Source organism: Microtus ochrogaster, chromosome 1, assembly GCF_000317375.1.
Source record: "Microtus ochrogaster isolate Prairie Vole_2 chromosome 1, MicOch1.0, whole genome shotgun sequence".
NCBI lineage: Eukaryota > Metazoa > Chordata > Mammalia > Rodentia > Cricetidae > Microtus > Microtus ochrogaster.
The window spans coordinates 80,577,424-80,596,888 of record NC_022009.1 but is presented as its reverse complement, the minus strand read 5'-3'; the positions used below and the strand labels follow the sequence as shown (position 1 = coordinate 80,596,888).

General features: G+C 41.1%; 1 protein-coding gene across 1 annotated transcript in view; it reads right to left on the bottom strand.

Annotated features, from left to right (window-relative positions):
* Nucleotides 1–19,465, bottom strand: part of Hdac9 (histone deacetylase 9) — a 674,620-nt gene that overhangs the window by 21,597 nt on the left and 633,558 nt on the right. The window contains exon 18 of the mRNA XM_026782512.1: nucleotides 5,938–6,045. Within this exon, the coding sequence (XP_026638313.1) occupies nucleotides 5,938–6,045 (108 nt within the window). The remainder of the gene's footprint in view (nucleotides 1–5,937; nucleotides 6,046–19,465) is intronic.

Genomic DNA, 19,465 nt, shown 5'->3' with positions numbered 1-19,465 from the left:
TACCTTGAGTTGGCAATGACTGGCTATGTATAGTTAAGCATTTTTGTTGTCACTCTTATAGAGAAATCAAACTGATATTTACTTGGGAGTTAATCCCTACTGGCTAACTTCATAGTGCTGGAAGTTTCTATGCATGCTTCCAGAAGGTTTTATCACAAGGTTCCCAACCTTGTGAGCTATAACGCCAAGTGGTCTGACACATATGCCCACTGTTTCAACGCTGGCGTGAATGTTACAGGCGTAAGCAAACCATTTCTGGTGGCACTTAAAGCCTGCACCATAAGGAGGACTCATGCCTGATACTACTAACTGGGCCAAAACCCCATGGCTGGGCAGATCACACGAGCTAAAAAAGAATCCAAATCTTTTATTCTGTTAAATTGGCATAGCATTATTCTGCTCCTGAAGTACTTATCCCTATACTCATAGGTAAATGTACCTTTCAACTCTCGCCACGGCGCTTCTTTTTGCAACAGGTGGTGACATGAAGTCCTACCCATCTCCACCCTCGAAAGCTTCACCCTGAAAAATTCCCCCCCTCCACAAGAAAGACTATATAAACCCTGTATCCAGTTCAGTTCTTTTCTGTTTCTTGCCACAGAAGAGGCAGCCACTCTTTTGTTTTGTTTTTTATCCCTCCCAATAAATCTTTTGTGTGAGGTTTGTCGTGTGGTATGTGGTGTGTCTTTGTGGGATTCCTTGGCTCCCAACTGCCATGATACCTTCCCATCTGAGCTGTAGGGCTTACCGTGGTGAGGTAGGCAGGAAACACCCACCTAGTCCACCAGATTAGCTGAATCAACCCTTAATCAATGGAGTGACTGATGTCACACATCCCAGCTCTTTTCTGGAAGGGAAAAAGGAGGTTGGGGGAACAGGAGGAGTGGAGGGAGAGGAGGCTGCAGGTGGGATGCACTGTATAAAAGAAGAATAAATAAAAAGAAAAAAGAATAAAAAATAAAAGTAAGCTTTTAAAACAGGACATAGTAAATATTTAAAGATGTTTTCTATGTTATCCCTGAACATTAGAGCCCCACCTCTCTGGGAGCGGGGCTTAGTACAGTTGATAATTGTTTTGTTTGCTGGTTTTCTGAACATCTTCTATAAAGTTTGCTCTCTATGCTTTGTGTAGTACTGTCTTCTGTTTTGTTAGCTTAGTGCCCAGGTATTGCTTCAGCCTTTGTGGGGTCACCACATGTATGCAAATGTGTCAGTGTACACACTCAGTATCTATTGGGGCAGCTAACCTTGTCCTTCACTGCCAGTTTGAGGAGAGTCTCAAAGTCAGCTTGAACCAAGGGTTTAAGGGCCTCTGTAGGTCTTTCCTGATCTTGAGCACAGCCCTGGGTTCACACAGTATCCATAGCCTGCCATGCATGTAGCCTGCTGTATGTTGGCCATGCAGTTGTCCATCAACCGAATCACATGAAGCTTCTTGATTGCCTCCTAGTTTTTCAATAAATGCCTTTGGAGGAAAGCTTTTATACTGATCTTATTTTAGCAGAATTACTTTGGAATTCCACTTGGCATTACTTACTAAGATTTATTATGTGGTTAGCCTAGAAACTGGACATTCTTGTAATGCATAGTTTAAAAAAAAGGCAGCATGTTGAAGTATTGTTCAAAGAGCAAATGCTGGCAATAACAAAAACACCCAACAGAAGAATGAACTATTTTTGATGTACAAAGAAATACTTTATTACTCCAATAAAGATGCACACATCTTCCTGGCATGATTTTAAGTTGAAGAACACTAGAGGAGAAAACATTAATACTATTTTATGTTTTTTAAGGACTAAAATGTTCAAAACTATCAAAATAAATAAGTAGGTAATTTCTGAAAGGGCAGTAGATTGCTATGCTTAGTTCAAAAAGCTAGCAATGAGGTGGTTGTGAGCGCACATTTGTTTGGCCAGCACAGTCTCGAGTCTGATGAATGTATGGATCGTGGATAGCTTGTTATTCTCCTGCCTTTTGAATTTGAAAGTACTTCTTTTGTCTTTCAAAAAAAGACTTCTTTATTTTTCATTTATGTGTATTAATGTTTTACCTGTGTGTTTGCATGTGCATCATATGCATGTCTGATGTCCTCTGGGGTACAAAGAGGACCTCAGATCTCCTGGGACTAAAGTAACAGGTGCTTAAGATGCTACTTAAGATGGAGCTGGGAACCGAATCCAGACCTTCTTAAAGAGCAGTTGTTGTTCTTAATGATTGAGCCATTTCTCTAGCCCCATCTTGTCTTTTCACACACATCAAATAATTCTAGCCATAAAATGAGGATACAGGCCATCTACTTGTGCTATAGCACAGCTCCGATGTGACAGTTGGAAGAAAATAGAGGGTCGTGAAGTTTATAAACTTTATTAGCTGAATACAGGATCTTAAAGGGTTGGTTGAACTCTTTAAGGCAGTATCCTACCAGGGGAATTTACTTCAAGGGTGCTCAGTGAGCATGGGGGGTACATGCCAAGCAAACCAACTTTACTAGTTACTCAAAGAAGGGTTGTCATAGCAACATCACATTGCAAAATATGCGCTCAAACATCAGAGACATCATCTGCCACGCAACCAGATAGTTTGACTTTTTGTTGTCATTTCTCTATAAATTGTGCAGGCAGCTCAAAGTGTCATCAAAGTAGATTGCTACAGGAATTCTTAAGAGATTCTTACTGTGTATTTATTTAATGAGCTGAACAAGTATTACCATTTAGAGATATTTCTATATTCCATGTGTACTTTTTATAATGCTCTACAGAATTTCATTTTGAGATAATTACTCTTCTTGTACACCAAAAATTCCAACATTTTCAGAGTGTCTGTCCCTTGGTACCAGAAACCTATGTGAGAAATTATGCGTATATGTTGTTAAAACCCCAGAAAGCTTGAAATGTCTCATAATTTCCATTCCACTCTGATGATTATTTCCATTCTGTACTAAAAATATACCAATTTCCAGCGATAGTTTGCTACACGTGTTCTATTTAAATGTCACTTTGAAGTCTTTCCCCTCCGCTGGATTCATTCTTGTAACTCTTCTGCTTTATTAGTTTCTCCAGTGCAATGCAGGCCAAAAGGGAGGAAGACAGGACAGGCAAGGTCAGATGCAGCTCCTGGGTGGACCCAGGTTATCTTACTTGGTTGTTTCTCTTCTATAGTGTGTTCGAATCAGTTTTCCATCCTTTATGATCCCCATGATCTCCCTCCAGCTCATCTCTTAGTTCCTAACATATCCAGCCCCACTATTCTTCAAGAAAGCTCTTAATTCTTTTATATATTTTCCAAGATAAAGTAGCACTCTCTTAAAAGATGTAATATTATGCTACACCAGTGGTATTTTATTAAAGTTTAGACTTTCTAGGAAAATGGGCAAAATGTGTGAGAACTGAACATAGACAGAAAATTACAAAAAGCGGGGTTTTTAATTGTTTTTTTTTCTTTTGGTATTTATTACCAAGGTATTGTTTACCAGGGTCCTAAATTTCCTGACCCCATTTCCTTCTTGGGTCAGAATGTAGTGGACCCAGAAGTCATGGGCAGCAATGCCCTGAGCCAGCAGGTCCTCCAGGCTGGAAAATGGTGTGGTGACAAGTGAAATGGAATGACCATCTGGTTGACCAGGGGCTCACAAGGGTGGCTCTAGCTTAGTTTTCGGACTTCTCACTGTGGCTACAAATCATTTTTGGTTTCTATGTTTCCAATGTAATTTCTCTGTCCCCAAATCAGTAACTGCCAGGGGTTCATTTGTGGTGTCAACATGGAATCAGTTCCTATTGTGGTACTGTCTATCTAAGATTTTCTTTCTTGACCCTCAGAAAGAAGAGTTAACTCCAAAATCTGAAACGTTCGCCAAAGCCAGGTGAACTTAGGTTTGTGATATTTGCTTATTTTGTATGCTGACAGTCATACTTGAGAGTGAACTCTGCTTTTCTCGTTTACAAACCTCTCAGGGTCAGTGTCTGCGGTGTGGACAATGTTCGACCTCTTCAGCCCTGCTTGGCGATCGGTCAGTAAAGACGCCCAGAGAAGCCATACAATGCTGCACAGGGTACTGGGATAGCAGAGCCCTTTTTTTCTTTTTCTACTAACCAAGCATGCTGACTGTTTAGCAAAGCAGAGAAAAAGCATCTGCAGGAATCCTTGCTCTTAACATAAATAGCCCGCGTTAGTACAGCTGGTGGCCAGCATGTCCGCAGGACACTGTCCACAGCTTATTTGTAACTGATCATCTGAAATGACTACCTGCTTAAAATGGAATTACGTTTCTGTTTCATTTTCCTCATTCATAAATTCGTAAATTCCGCAGATCCCAAGTAAGAAAAGTCATGATTTTCTTGACCGTCTGCATTCCAGTTAAGAAGGCTTCTAGATTATCAATGAAATTGTCTGAAACTAAAAGCAATTAGGAACTGTGAATGCTAACACAGAAGTTTCTTTTGACATCAAGAGTGGGCATGGCAACAAAGCAACCGTAAACACTGGAATATGTAGCCATGGTATTATTACTTGCCATGTGAGTCCTTTTGAAAACAAGATTCTCAAATATTCTTTAGAGTTGTCCACTTATCATAATTTATGATGTCATCAAATAAGAGTAATTATCCCGAAGGAACTACAGGGGACAGCCAAGCCTGCCCAGAAAGCGAAATCCCTCTGACCTTTTAATTTATCATTTGCAAAGATAAGGCCTGAAAATTAACCATTGCTTTCATTAATGGCCCCATTAGTCTCCGATGAGCAGTTAGTGTCCCCAGGCTCGGTCTTGTCAAACACACACAGGCATTTCTTTAAAAACAACAAAACCCTGGAACCTACCACATCCAGAGCTTATTTCTATAAATTCTGACTTCTGGGAAAGATGACACCACAGTTTCCAGGACCACCCTACATTTTCCAATCACCAGATTCAGGTATAATTTGAATAAAAATTTCATTTAACCCTAAGAATAGCCCTTCTATTTGGACTTTATCTTAGATTCACAAAACTCCCAGTGCATATATTGCTGGTCGGGGTAATTTCCCTCAAGCCTCACAACTGCTAAAAATACCAGACCAGTCACCGTCCCAGATCACGTTATGAAGTGTGTGAACCAGTGCATTAAAAACTGTGTTAGCACCAACCAGGTTTATTGGGGTAGCTACATTCAAGACACACATGGCATACCTTTAAATAGCACTGTTAAAATAGCAAATAAAATGTCAATGTCTGTCAGGTCTCTGGTTTTTATAAATTGTTTAGACTGGAGACATTGGGGTTTGGACATTGTTCTTTTCATATGATGTAAAAAGAAGAGACCATAGAAAGAGAAGAACAATAAAGCATAGCTCATGTTTGAAGTTCTTTCATGGAAAAACATACTTCGGTTCATTACCCATCCAATCAACAATTTCCTCCCAATCCTTCCGTCTGTGTTGACTTTCACCCCCTCCTCTCTCTGGGTGGTATTCTGAACTTACACACACTACTCAGGAACTCTAGTTCCTAAGTTTCTTCAAAAGAGAATGCTGGGAGAGCATCACAGATCTCTCTCTCTCTTTCTCCCTCCCCCCCGCCACACACACATACACACAGCACACACACACACACCACACTCACTCACACACACACACACACACACACACACACACAAACACACGCCCCACATTGTATTTTTAATATGGACCACAATTTTGCTCACCATGACTATGGTCTTACAAATACACTATTGTGCTCTAACTACAGAACATTCCAGAGAGGAGTAAGACTCTTCAAGCAGGACAGCAACCACCTCCTTACAGAGGAGTTCTGCTTACACCTTAGTGACCATCTCCTTGCCCTCCTCCCTCCATCTCTTCCCTTTATTAACACACTACACCCTCCACATCCCCCAAAACAACAACATCTCTGTTTCAGTGTCTTCTCTGGATTTCCCACACTTAATGCAACCCAGACCTCACCTTCAGCTCTCCTGAGGCCACTTTGGAAGCCAGCTCAATGACACAGCCAACAGCCATGCGTGCAGCACCGGACGAGTGCAGCTCGTTCCAAATGGTGTCACTGTCCACCTGAGCAAACAGTCAGCAGGGGCCAAAGAAGGAGAGAAAAGGAAAAGAGAAGAGAAGGGTGAGAAGAGGGTGGGGTGGGAGGAGGGGACGAGAAAGCAAATCCGTGAGGAAGGGCTGGCAGACTAACAGCTAAGTGCAATAACATTAGTCTGCAGTCCTGGCCCACTGAAAAGACCTTCTGGACACGGCTTTGCATATACTTTTTCTCTGCGCTGACTTCTCCAATGGAAACACATTCCTGCCATGCCTCACTGCCATTCCCTGTTTAGATTTCTCATTACAAACAGCATTACATAGGCCGGATCTGGCTTAGGTACAGGCCTGCTAGAAACCAGGCCTCAGCAGTAGGTAGAGAGAAAACCAAGAGCACTTAGCTAGACATAAAAATCGGATTTGCAAGTGCTGGAGAGAGAAAACGCCATTCTGACTGCAGGTTTGTCGGGAGCCAAAGACAAGGTTCAGGCAGGTAGCAGTAGCAGGCTGTGAAGAGGAAGGAGCAACCGCGGCTCAGCCCCTAGAACGGAAGGGACTCCTGGACCTCCCACTTAGAGGGGTTTGATTTATAAAGAGGCTTCCTTCTTCTTGGACAGGTACCGTTCTGAGGCTGGTTTCAGTGCACACTGCTTCTGAGCTAGAGCACAATCTGTGCACTAGGGAACTAGCAGGCTTTTAGAAAATGCCGCTGGTTCTTTTCCATGCACACACTAAAAATGCATACATTAAGAATATTAAACATACAGTAGTAGTGGTTTTAATTATAACGTGTGTCCCACATCTTACGTATCAGGTATTTCAAGTATTGAAATGTCAGTATGAAATGACGGGCAGCTCTGATACCAGATTTCAGAGTGTGTAAACCATGTGAAGTGTTAATAATTGAGATTTAATGTTTGTGGATGCAAATATCAAGCCTCTTCAAATGGGCCAGAGAGGGTTTCCTGCTCAAAACAAGATTTGGTTTTAAAAAGTTGAGAATAAATCTAAGGCCAAGTAACATGGGAAAATGAAATAGATAAAAACAAGGCATGCTTGCAAAGCCCTAACTGGTTTCGTGAGTCATGTCACATGTCTATGCATTTCTCATGCAATCATGATTAACTCTAATCATGGCAAGCTGTCAACAATAGAACCAATAACACAATCGCACTGGTGTCTAGGAGTCCTGGGCACACAGGTGCTCGATGGATGCTTGAGTTCTGACACTTATCCAAACAACTGTGAACCCAAGTTGTCAATAAGAAATAAAAAAGCATGAGAGCTATATAACCATGCAGACAAACACAAATAGACACACAGAAAACATGCATTCAGACATGAGAGCTATATAACCAAGCAGACAAACACAAATAGACACACAGAAAACAAATCTAAAAAGAGTGGCTGTGAGAAGTGAAGTGTTTCAAGCCCATCTGCTAAGGGAGACCTCATAGCTTTGTTATTAAACCTGGGCTACCCTGAGCCAATGAGTAAATTCTCTGTGCCCTGATTTGCTTATCCATGAAACCATCTTGAGTATCATCAGAGGTTAACAGCACGAACTGTTCTTCCAGAGGCTCTGATCTAGGTTCAGTAACCACATGGCACATCTTCATGCAAACAAAAAAATAATCTAGAATACCATGTGTGTGTGGTTGTTCTGAGGCTGAATAAGGAGGTGAGAAGCAAAGCCCTGGCAAACACTTCATGAACTGCTGTTGATTGGTGCCATATAGCATAGAACCAGCTTTTTACATCACTAAACACCTACTGTGACCATAATGGAGTCTAAATGCATGGGAGCTTGACCTGAGAAGTTAAAGGCTTATCGCTGGCTGAATCCACAGTAGCCAGACTTGACTGAATAACGACATAGATTCTAAGCACCTTGATGGGTCAATTTGGAACAACCAGGCATCACTCATTTCTATAAATTCTTAAGGCAGTTAGAAATTTCCTTCTAAAAATGTTAAATACTCCATCGGGTTAGAAGTAGTAGCTGGTGCTGGGCGGTGGTGGCAGCACATGTATTTAATCCCAGCACTCGGGAGGCAGAGGCAGGCAATCTCTGTGACTTCAAGGTCAGCCTGGTCAACAGACTGTGTTCCATGACAGGCAGAGATACATAGAGAAACCCTGTCATGAAAGAAAAAAAAGTGGGGGGTAAAGGAGAAAAAGAAATATTATCTGTTATTTCAACTGAGGACACGGTTGGATTAATCACAAGACTGAAAGGCTTTGGTTACCACTGATACTTTTGTGTGAAGTCCCCCTGCGTGTTCACATACCTGCTTTCTGGATGTATTTTGCGTTGATAAACAATCTGTGCCTGTACAATTAGTAGTAGTGCATAAAACAGTAGTGGTGACAGTGTGATTTTGATGTGGCTAACATCTGTCTAATATCCAATATGAGTTGTTATTTGGGGATTTTTTTTGTAATAAAGATATAGTTATTGTTCTCAAAGCCTGGCCAATGGATTTTTGAGATTTTATGGCTTATATTCAAAGTTTTGTTTATCTCCAAACACATCCTCTTTTAGGCATCCATGGGATTTCTCATGTGTTCATTTATTCATACGTAACTATGCAGGATGCTTATGTAAGAACTGCTCGAATGTCTGTGTTATGTGCAGTTTGTAATTAGGTAGTAAAAATGAGCAGGTTTTCAGAAATCATCCGATCACCAGTGCCTAGATTTATGAGTAGGTTTCTTTCCCTCAGTGACTCAGCTGTGACAACATGTCATAGGCAGGGTAATTTGCACAGCACAAGTTCATTGGACATTTTTAGCTTTGGCCTGCAGATGACTTTCTGTTCTCACACAGCTTTCCCTTGTTCTCAGGGTCTAATGCTTAGAAGGCCACTTGTCCTATTAGACGAGGAACCCATTTTTCTAATTTCATTTACTATTAATTATTTTCTAAATGCTTATTAATCCCTATCATGGGTTTTGAATTCACTGTAATAATTTTGGAAGAGTTTTAGGGATATCAAGGCTCTATCCCCAAAAGTTTGTTCACCAATCCATTTACAAACACACTCCCAAGACGCTATGGTTCCAAATGGCATTTCAGGATCAACTTAGCTACGAAACATGCCTTACCTATATTTCCTCATCTTACAAGACCTCCCGCAGAATAGTTAGATACTCTGATGGTCATATTAACCAGTTAGCAAGATCTGGAAGGGACTGTTAGCACATGCCAGACAGATCCAGGGAGGTTCAAGGGAAAAGACTCTGCACTCACGTTTGATGCTTTTAGAGTGAGGTCAACTGCTTCAGCCTCCCACGTGTGATCTTATTATTATCAGCGTTAATTTTGCATCGTGTGTCATGTCACGCTCAGCAAGGGTTCTACCACTAAGCTACATCCTCAACCTTTATCTCATTTTCAAGGACAGAAAATGATTGGCTAGATCCCAGGGGAAAATATTTATCCTGGGTTCTGAACGAAGTCTCTGAAGGCTATTTTTCTATTACTGATTTTATCGAGCTATACATTTTTCTCTGCTTCCCTCCCTTCCTCTCTGCTCCCCTTCAACCCTTTCCCATGGTCCCCATCCTCCCAATTTACTCAGGAGATCTTTTTTTTTTCTACTTCTCATGTAGATAAGATCCATGCATGTCTCTCTTAGGGTCCTCATTGTTGTCTAAGTTCTCTGGGATTGTGATTTATAGGCTGGTTTCCTTTGCTTTATGTTTAAAAACCACTTATGTGTGAGTATATGTGATAATTGTCTTTCTGAGTCTGGGTTACCTCACTCAAAATGATGTTTTTCTACATCCATCCATTTGCCTGCAAATTTCAAGACATCATCATTATTATTATTTTTGCTGTGTAGTACTCCATTGTGTAAATGTACCACATGTTCTTTATCCATTCTTTGGTCAAGGGGCATTTAGGTTGTTTCCAGGTTCTGGCTATGACAAACAATGCTGCGATGAACATAGTTGAGCACATGTCCTTGTGCCAAATCGTTCAAGTGTCCTTCCCACTTTCTCTTCTATGAGCTTCAGTGTGGCTGACTTTATGTTGAGGTCTTTGATCCATTTGGACTTGAGTTTTCCATATCTAAAGACTATTCAATGTACAAAGACAAGGGGGTATAATTGTATAGTACGGCTAACAGGACAATAACCAAATTACCATCCTCCCAATTCATCTGTCGCATTTACCAATTTCTTTTTATGTCATTTTAATTAACAGTGTGCTTTCACCTCTGACATATTTTCTTCAGTCAGCTCACTCTGTTGACCAGGCTGAGATCCATCTGCCTGCCTCTGCCTTCCACATAGTGGGATTAAAGGTGGGCATCACCATCACCCAGCAGCTCAGCCTTTGTCACATGGCTTTCGACAGGGTAATTTATCACAGCAATAGGAAAAACACAGATTTCTGAGAAAGGCCGGTACTTTGCTTTTGGGTGAGGAGCCTTTGACCTTGCTGCAGGAGGAAGGCCTAGGAGGCAGAGACACAATGACAATATCCACCCTGGAGAGGAGAGATGTATGCTTAGTGAGGTAGAAAGGAAGAAGTTTGTAAGGCAAGGGCTGAGCAGGCCACAAGAATGTCCCTCGTGTTATAGTGAAAGATATGCCTAAGAAAAACCTAAAACGGGCAAAATAGTTACTGTTTCTAAAAAGCCAGGATGAAGGAGAAAGTGCGGGCATCAGTCCTCTTCTGAACAATATGTCTCAGAGTACCAGGCATGCACATGGTACATAAACATATATGAAGGCAAATATCCAAAAGCACCCATGTATATGATACATTATATATTATGAATATAATAAAATGAGCCACTATACCTCTAAATATAATATGTACATTCATGCATGCATGCATACATAATGCTACATTCATGTGTGCACACCTAAACAAGAAATCCAACCACTCCCTAATGCTATTGCAATCTGGAAGAATAATACGTCCCGTCCCGATCTTTGTCTGACAGTTAAGGGGATGTAGGATTAGAGGCTGTGGGATGACAGTAAACTTTCCCAAGGAGCCTGGAGAGGTGACACACACCTCATTCACTCACAACACAGCAGAGCGCAGTCCAGCAAATATACACCAAGAGAGAAAGCATGGGTTCCTTATATTTTCAGCTGTACATACTCCCTTCCTCTGAAGCTTTGGTTTCTGCTATTTGAAAGTAAAGATTATTACTAATTATTCTGGTGGTTCTCATCTAACACATATGGAGAACTTGATGTGCTCTTTGATGCGATCTTTGAAATATATAAAGCTTCTGCCTATTTAACTTATGAGTTTCCCAGCCATCACTGGAAGAAGCACTATTATTAAGCAGTTCCAGCTGGGTGGTGGTGGTACACACCTCTAATCCCAGCATTCGGGAAGCAGGGGCAGAAAAGAAAGAGATCTGTGAGTTCAAGGCCAGCCTAGGCTACAGATTACACAAAGAAACTGTCTTGACAAAAGAAGAAGAAATAAAAAGCAGATTCAGAAACCAAGTACATAGAAATGTTTCCATAACTAAATAGGAAACTGTTTTGAGAGCTCAAGCATCTGGAGTGCTTAACTATATTGATTATTGTAAAAGTAAAACCGAAATCCAGAAAGCAAAACAATGTGATTTTAAAAACAGATTATAATTGTTGTGCTTTCCTGTCACTTTAAGGGACAAGCCATGCCCACTCCCATTACCTCTGACCTGCCCATCGCCATCTTGGGCCCTTCCTTTTCTGCTTCCTTAACGTGCCTGCTTTTTATTATAAGGAAGACCTGGGAATGTTATGGTTTTGGTCCTTTAAAGAGACAAGCCACACCCATTCCCCTCCCCATCCACTGAGGCAGGCTGATCTTTAGCTTCCTGCCTAAGCTCGTCCTCTTTTCCATCTTCCTCTAGGTGAGGCAGTTTCGCTACTGCCACTCTTCCCACTTCTCTGCTTCCCCCCTTCTCTGTCTCTTTCTCCCTTTATCTCTCTTTCTCTCTCTCTCTCTCTCTCCCCCTTTCTCCCTCTCTCTCTGTCCCCCCTTCACCCTTCCTCCTCCATAACTCTCTGAATAAACATTCAACCTCACCCTGCATGTCGTGTCTATCCATGTTTCTGTCTTCTGCCCGCCCGCCATGTGTCTCCCTGCCTGGGACCAGCCATTGCTCGGGGACCAGCAGCCGACTCTGCCTGGGGCCCACTGCCTGCTGCCACATGGCCCGCCACCACTGCTCTGGGACCAGCAGCTGTCTCTGCCTGGGACTGGCTGCTCCCAGGGCCTGCTGTCTGCCGCCACATGGCCCTCCGCCACCGCTCAGGCCACCCCTCTGGGACTGGCAGCCATTTCTGCCTGGGACTGGCTGCTCCCAGGGCCCGCTGCCTGCCACCACATGGCAGCCCGCCGCCACCATTTGGGACCTACAGCATTTCTGCTGCCCTACTGCTGCGGGGATCTTGCAGCATTTTTTTAAAAAAAGAACAACAATAATCATATTTGCAGAATCTATAGTTCCCTAATTAAATATACATTCTCTAATACCAGGTGAATATTTTATGCTTAAAATAACTTAACTCTACCCTGTCAAGATTACTAAAATATTTTATTTTAAAAATCAGATGCTTTTGACAAATTGAACCTGGCACATTTCGGTGCTTCTTCTGTTGTTGTTTGTTTGCTTATTTACTTATTTATTTATATTTGTCAACATCCTATAGCTGTGATTCTCAGTAGAGGTGATTTTACTGCTCCAGGCCCTCTGTTGAGTTCTTGAGACACATTCCTGTTGCTGTGACTGGGGGGCAGATCTGTTAGTGGGTTCTGTAGGGAAGGAAGTAGGAAGGATGTGAACCATCCAACTCCACAGGACACTCCTGATGGAAAACTGAAGTAACTACCCGCGACTCATAAAATAATTAGGGAGGTATTGTCTATAAAGATCTCTAGCTGGAATCACTGCATAGCAGGAGACAGAAAACCCCATAAAGACATCTCTCACCTTCAGTGAGAGCAATGGAAACCTTCAGTGCCAGCAATGGGTCACATGTAATAGAACTGTTGGCAAAAGGGGCCCTCATGAAAACCTCAGAGAACACAGCTATTGTCAGGGCTATTAATTGCTCTTCACAAACTGATGGTAAGGCTTTATTGCTGAAGGAAACACGATACCACTCACTGGACACAGAGAAGTCAAGCTGATTCTGTGGGAGCCCACAGAAGCGGATCTGCTCCACCTTGACCAAAGGTCAGAGAGTTCAGGCCTATTCTTGCTCCTCCAAGGTTATTGCCAAGAGGTTTGACTTATGGTGTGGCCTTGACCTAGGGCATGGTTACTTGGTGTTTTGGGAATTAAGAGGGCCCGCAGAGGTGGATCCATTCCACCTTGATCAAAGATCAGAGAGTTCAGGTCTATTCCTGCTTCTTCAAGGAGATGACAGGAGGTTTGAGCCAGGGAGTGATGCTTGGCGTAAGATGTAGTTGCTAAGTGTCCTGCATAAACAGCAGAAAACTTAACTCAGGATATAGTTGCTTGACGCTTCAGGTATTGAGATAATTTCTCTGTTTGTTCTTTGTATCACGTTTAAGCAGTCTTTTGTCTTCTCCACTACCCCTTTGGGATTGGGGTATATAAACATATGGAAAATAGACGCGGGTGAATTCAGTATTCACTGGATTGCCCTATGGTTCTATTCTGTGCCTCTGTGTATTTCTTTTGTATGTCTGCTCCGTCTGCCTGGTGTTTTTAATCCACGTGCCCCCTACCTGGAACACGTGCACTTCATCAATGCTGGACCCTGACTTGGTTCCTACCTAGAGTCTTCACCCCTATCTACTAGAGCTCATGGTACTAGAAGGTACTCTGTACACTACCAGAGGAAAAAATGAACACCAACTCCGCTACAAAACCTTTAATCCACAGGTGTGACCTGCCTGAAAGATAGGTTTGTATGACAGTGGCACAGAGTAACCAAATATTTGATTAGACTTAAGGCCCATCCCGTGAGGTGGACACCAAACCCAACACTTCCTGGGTGACTAAGAACCTGAGTCTAGATAGGCCAGGAACCAGGAGAAAAACAAATACAACTGTTCTGCTAAAGAAACGTAGCAACAAAATGATTCCTAAGGACATTCTTCACTATCCATAGGTCAGCGCCTTGCTCAGCCATCATCAGAGGAGCGTCCTCCTGCATCAAATAAGAACAAACACAGAGTCCCACAGCCAGAGATTACGCAGAGTGTGAGAGACTTTAGAACACTCATCCCCAAAAGGGATGTCTCCATCCCTCCCCTCAGGGCTCAGGAAACAGAGGAAGAGGAGGCCGAAGGAGTGGAACAGCCAAAGGGGATGGAGGACACCAGGAGATCATGACTTTCTAGACACCACAGGGCTGGTGCACAAGTGATCTCACAAAGATTGTGGCAGCAGGCACAGGGGCTGCATTGGGTCGGGTCAGCCCTAGAGCTAAAAGGACAGGTTGACACACCCAGCCTTCATCCCTAACCCAGAGGCTGAAGAAGGACTCTTAAAAGAAATCCCACACTAGCTCAGAATTGAGAATAATAGAGGTTATTTAGGGGTAGACTCACAAACCACAATCCTCTGCTGAAATGGAGAACAGCAATGGAATCCCAGAGCTCAGAAAGAGGCTGGACTTGTGCTTTACATTGGTATAAATAGCATAAGAGGCCACGCCCAAGTGGGCGGGTAACTTGAAGGCTACTGGTGGTAGGAATTCCTATAGTAAGAGGCCTTCTCCAATTGACAACTGCTTGAAAAGGAAAGTTCCTTTTTCTTCAAAGGCCAAAGGTGTGTCACTGAGGACAAAGTCTGAGGCAGGCCCCTGCCCAGCAGAGGATGACCAACACAAGGGGAACTCAGTGGGAGTTTTGGAGGTTTTGTGTTTCATAATGCTTTGTTACAGGTCTTTTGCTATGATGGTTTCTGATTTTGTGCTTTGTGGGAATCCTGTGTAAGCAAGTGTATGTGTCCTTGCATTTGTATCTGCTTTTTATGCTTTCTTTGGCTCTTTTTCTTCCTCCTTGTTTTATCCCAGTACAGTTTGTTTGTTTTTCATTGCTTGACTGTTTTCTAACAAGTATAGAAAGAAAGAAAGTGAATTTGGGTGGGTGGAGAGGTAGGGAGGGACTGAGGGGAGTGGGACCGTGATTAGAATATATTGTATGAAAACAAATCCAGTTTCAATTTCAAAAAAAAAAGAATTCTAACGGAGGAAAAGTAATATGGAGCTATCATGAGAACTTAGTAGGTAAGGGCAGATTTTTAACCAAACCTAGGGTATGAATTTGGCCCTAGGGACTCCCATGGTAGAACACACACACATATAAAACAGGTATCTATAGAACATCCCACCCTAACACTAAAGGATATGTGTACTTGTCAGAAACCCAGGGAACTTTCTCCAAAATATATTATATATTAGAATGCAAAGCAAGTCTCGATATAGAAAAATCAAAATCATGTCTTGTATCTTATGTAACCACTATGGAATAATGATAGTCTCAACAACAGCAAAGAGGATAAAAGGGACACAGACTCATCGAAGTTGAACAACACACTACTGAATCAAAACTGGGTGAAAAAAGAAATCAAAAAGGAAAATTTAAAATTCATAGGCTTTAACTAAAATGCAAACACAGCATACCCCAATCTATGGGGCACAGTGAAGGAAGTTTCAAAAGGAAAGTGTATAGCACTATGTATCAACATAAAATATTATAACATACTCATATTAATAATTTAATACCACATATAAAGTCCTTAATAAACAAGAAAAACCAACAGCCCAAGAGTACATGGGAAGAAATAGTTAAAATGAGGCTGAAATTAATAAAACAACAATGAAAAACTTACAAAGAATCAATGAAACAAAGACTTGGTTGTTTGAAAGGACCAACAAGATTGATAAGTTATTAGTTAAACTAACTGAAAGAGGATTTAAAATAACAAAATTCGAGAGAAAAAGGAGAGATTACAATGGACACTGAAGAAACTCAGAAAATCAAAGAACATACTTTAAAAAACATATAATCCATAAAACTGAAAAATCTAAAAATTAGATCAATTTCTAGATATATACACTATGCTAAAGTTAAATCCTGATGAAGTAAATAATTGGAATAGACTCATGACATCTAGTTAGATAGAAACAGTAATTAATTTTAAAGGGGCAGATGGATTTGGTGCAAAATTCTACCAGACCTTCAAAGAAGACCAGCAACAGCTCTCAAATTACTCTAGAAGATAGAAATGGAGGGGACATTTCCACGTTCCATATGACCCTGATATGAAAACCAAGTGAAATCAACCCCAACGAAAAAGAAAGAAAGAAAGCCAACATCATCTTAACTAAAGAAAAATTGAGACTTCTGCTAATATTGTGAGCAATTCCAGGATGCCCATGCTCAAGTTTTAACTAAAGTGATAAAATGAGTAAAAGAAATAAAGTAGTTACAAATAAGGAAAAAATAAAGCTATTTTCAATTTCTGATGATATGATTATATTCATAAAAGGACTGGAAGACTCTACCAGAAAATCCCCTACACCTGATAAATACATTCAGCAAAGTATCATGATATGAAATTAACACACAGTTGGGTGGTGATGGAGCACACCTTTAATCTCAGCACTAGGGAGATAGAGGCAGGCAGATCTCTGTGTGTTCAAGGCCAACCTGGTTGACAAGAACTAGTTATAAGATAGCTAGGGCTGTTGCCCTGAGAAACTCTACCTCAAAAAACCAAAAATAAATAAATAAAATTAACATACAACAATCGGTGGTCCTTTTATAACAAATGGCAACACATCTAGAAAGAAATCAAAGAAGCAAAACCATTCAAAAACACCTTGAAATATTTTGGAATAACTGTAACCAAGAAAATAAAAGTATTTGTACAAAGAACAGTTTTTGGACACTAAGAGAAAAGAAAAATAAATTGAAGGAGATACCAGAAGACGAAAAGAATTCAATGCTCATGGATTGGTCAGATTAAATTTGTGAAAATAGCCACCCTACCAGAAACAATCTAGATTCAATGAAATCTCCATCACAATTCCAAGGCAATTCTTTACAGAAATAAAGAAAAAAGTCTTAAATTTTATATGGAAATGCAAAAGACTCAGGATGTCCAAACAATCCTCAAAAACCACAATAACAACAACAAGAACAGATCTGCTGAAGGCATCACTGTCCCAGATGTCAGGTTATCTTTGGAGTGACAGCGATACGAACAGCATGGCACCAACACTAACAAAGACTCTGTGATCAGTGAACCAGAATTGATGACCCATATGCAAATCCATGCCCCTACAGCCCACTTAATTTTTGACAGAGTCCAAGAATATATAGGTGAAGAGAGTATCTGCAACAAATTGTGTTGGCAAACTGATGATACCATTTAGAAGATGGATGTCTGATCTTTATCTCTTGCCCTGTGCAAACTCAAATCCATGTGGATCAAGGAGTGGACACCCTGTGCCTATGTTTAAAACCATTGGCCGAGGGAAGTCTTTTCTCAACAGGATCCTAACAGTGCAGGCATGAGGAACAAAAATAAATGGCACTTTGTTAAGCTAAATTGTTTTTATAGAGCAAAGAACACTATCACTTAAGAGAAAAGGCAGAATTTGAAATAAATCTTACCAGCTTTGCATAAGACAAAGGATTAATATCTAGAATATACAAATACCTCAAAAACTAAACATTGAGAAAACAAACAACTCAATTAAAATGTGGCATAGAACAAAACAGTTCTTGAAAGATGATATACAAGCCGGATAATGGTGGCACAAGTCGTTAATCCCGGCACTCGGCAAGCAGAGGCGAGTGGATTTTTGAGTTTGAGGCTAGCCTGGTCTACAGAGTGAATTCCAAGATAGCCTGAAGCTGCACAGAGAAATCCTGTATCAAATAGAAAAAAAAAAAAGAGATGAAATATAAATGACTGAGAAATATCTTTAAAATGTATAACATCCTAACCATTAAGGAAATGCAAATTAAAACTATTTTGAAACTTAATCTTTAGAAAGGCTCCACAGCCATGGCCAGGCTGGTTCCACAGGTATCACTTATGCTCAAGTTGAAGATGAATGATTTCAGATCAGATGGTGTCTGCATTCTGTCTAAAAGGGAAGTGGCTATTGAGTTCCAAATTTTTATCTTAAGGAATGGATTGTATGGTGTTTTAATAGAACTCCTAGTTGCTATATGGTTAGAGGCAACATTTTAATTATTAATATTGGTAAGAATTAACTTTTTCAAAGTCCCAGGGCATGCTAAACCAAACCTATCTGTGCTAAATATTTGTGCTCTTTATCTATATTCAGGTATTTATTGGTTTATCTATTTCACAGTGCTGGGGATAGACCCCGAAATATGGTACATGCTGGGCAAACCTTCTACCATCAATTGTTACACCAACCATTGGAGGGCCACAGTTTTATGCAAAGTTTAAAAGCTCCAAAGTGAAGAAGGCAAAACCACGGCTCATATGAACTAACCGGGCTGCTTCCTGTGTAGCTGAGATCAAAGCTTAGCCCAGGAGACTCCTCAGGGTAGGGCATTTGGGAGGCTGACCTCCGAGTTCAGGAGGTGTGCTTATGATTCCAGCCCCTGTACCAGGGCTGTCACTAGAGAACAGCGAGTTGGACAGAATGGAAAATAATTAGGGGCTTTATTCTGTTCTTATTTTGTTATCTAACCTCATCCTTAGTGATTGGAAATTATTATCTTTTATAAAAGTATTGCTGCGTTACCGATAGGAAATATAACATGAGTAAATCCATATCTTTAAAGTTGTGATGGCTGGAGAGGCCTTGATTTCACAGAAAAGCACTTTCCTTCCAAACTGAACAAAGAAGGAATCTTATCTGAGTATAAAGGACACAAAACAATGCAAAGCAGGACCATGAGAAATGCACTTGAAGTATTTATATTCGTAATAACTTGTCTTAAGATGGTCATTTTACTGAAATGTATAGGAGAGAATGGTTGCTAATACTGTGTCTAGTAACATATGAAGAATTTGTATCTAGCGGTTTCCGAATCCTAGGACTAGAAGAAATTAATGTCAAATATACTTTTACAGATAATTGCAGGGCATCTTCTCTATTCCCTTCTAGTGGTAGCATGCTAATACTGTCCCCCACATAGATCAACGAGACCTCAGATTCTGTACTGACATGAATGGTAGGCACCTTGAGGACCAGCCCTCCCGTTCTCAGATTACTTAAACATTGGCAAATTCATTAAATAATAGAAACTCCAAGAAAAATGAAAGCGACACCATCCCCATCAGAATAGCTTTGAATTCATCAGAGCACACAGTGTGTTTCAGAAAGGGTGGTGGAACGCAGCACCAGTAAGTGCTCAGTAAACATTAACTCAAACAGAAAAGAAGGAAAGGAAGGAAGGAAGGAAGGAAGGAAGGAAGGAAGGAAGGAAGGAAGGAAGGGAGGGAGGGAG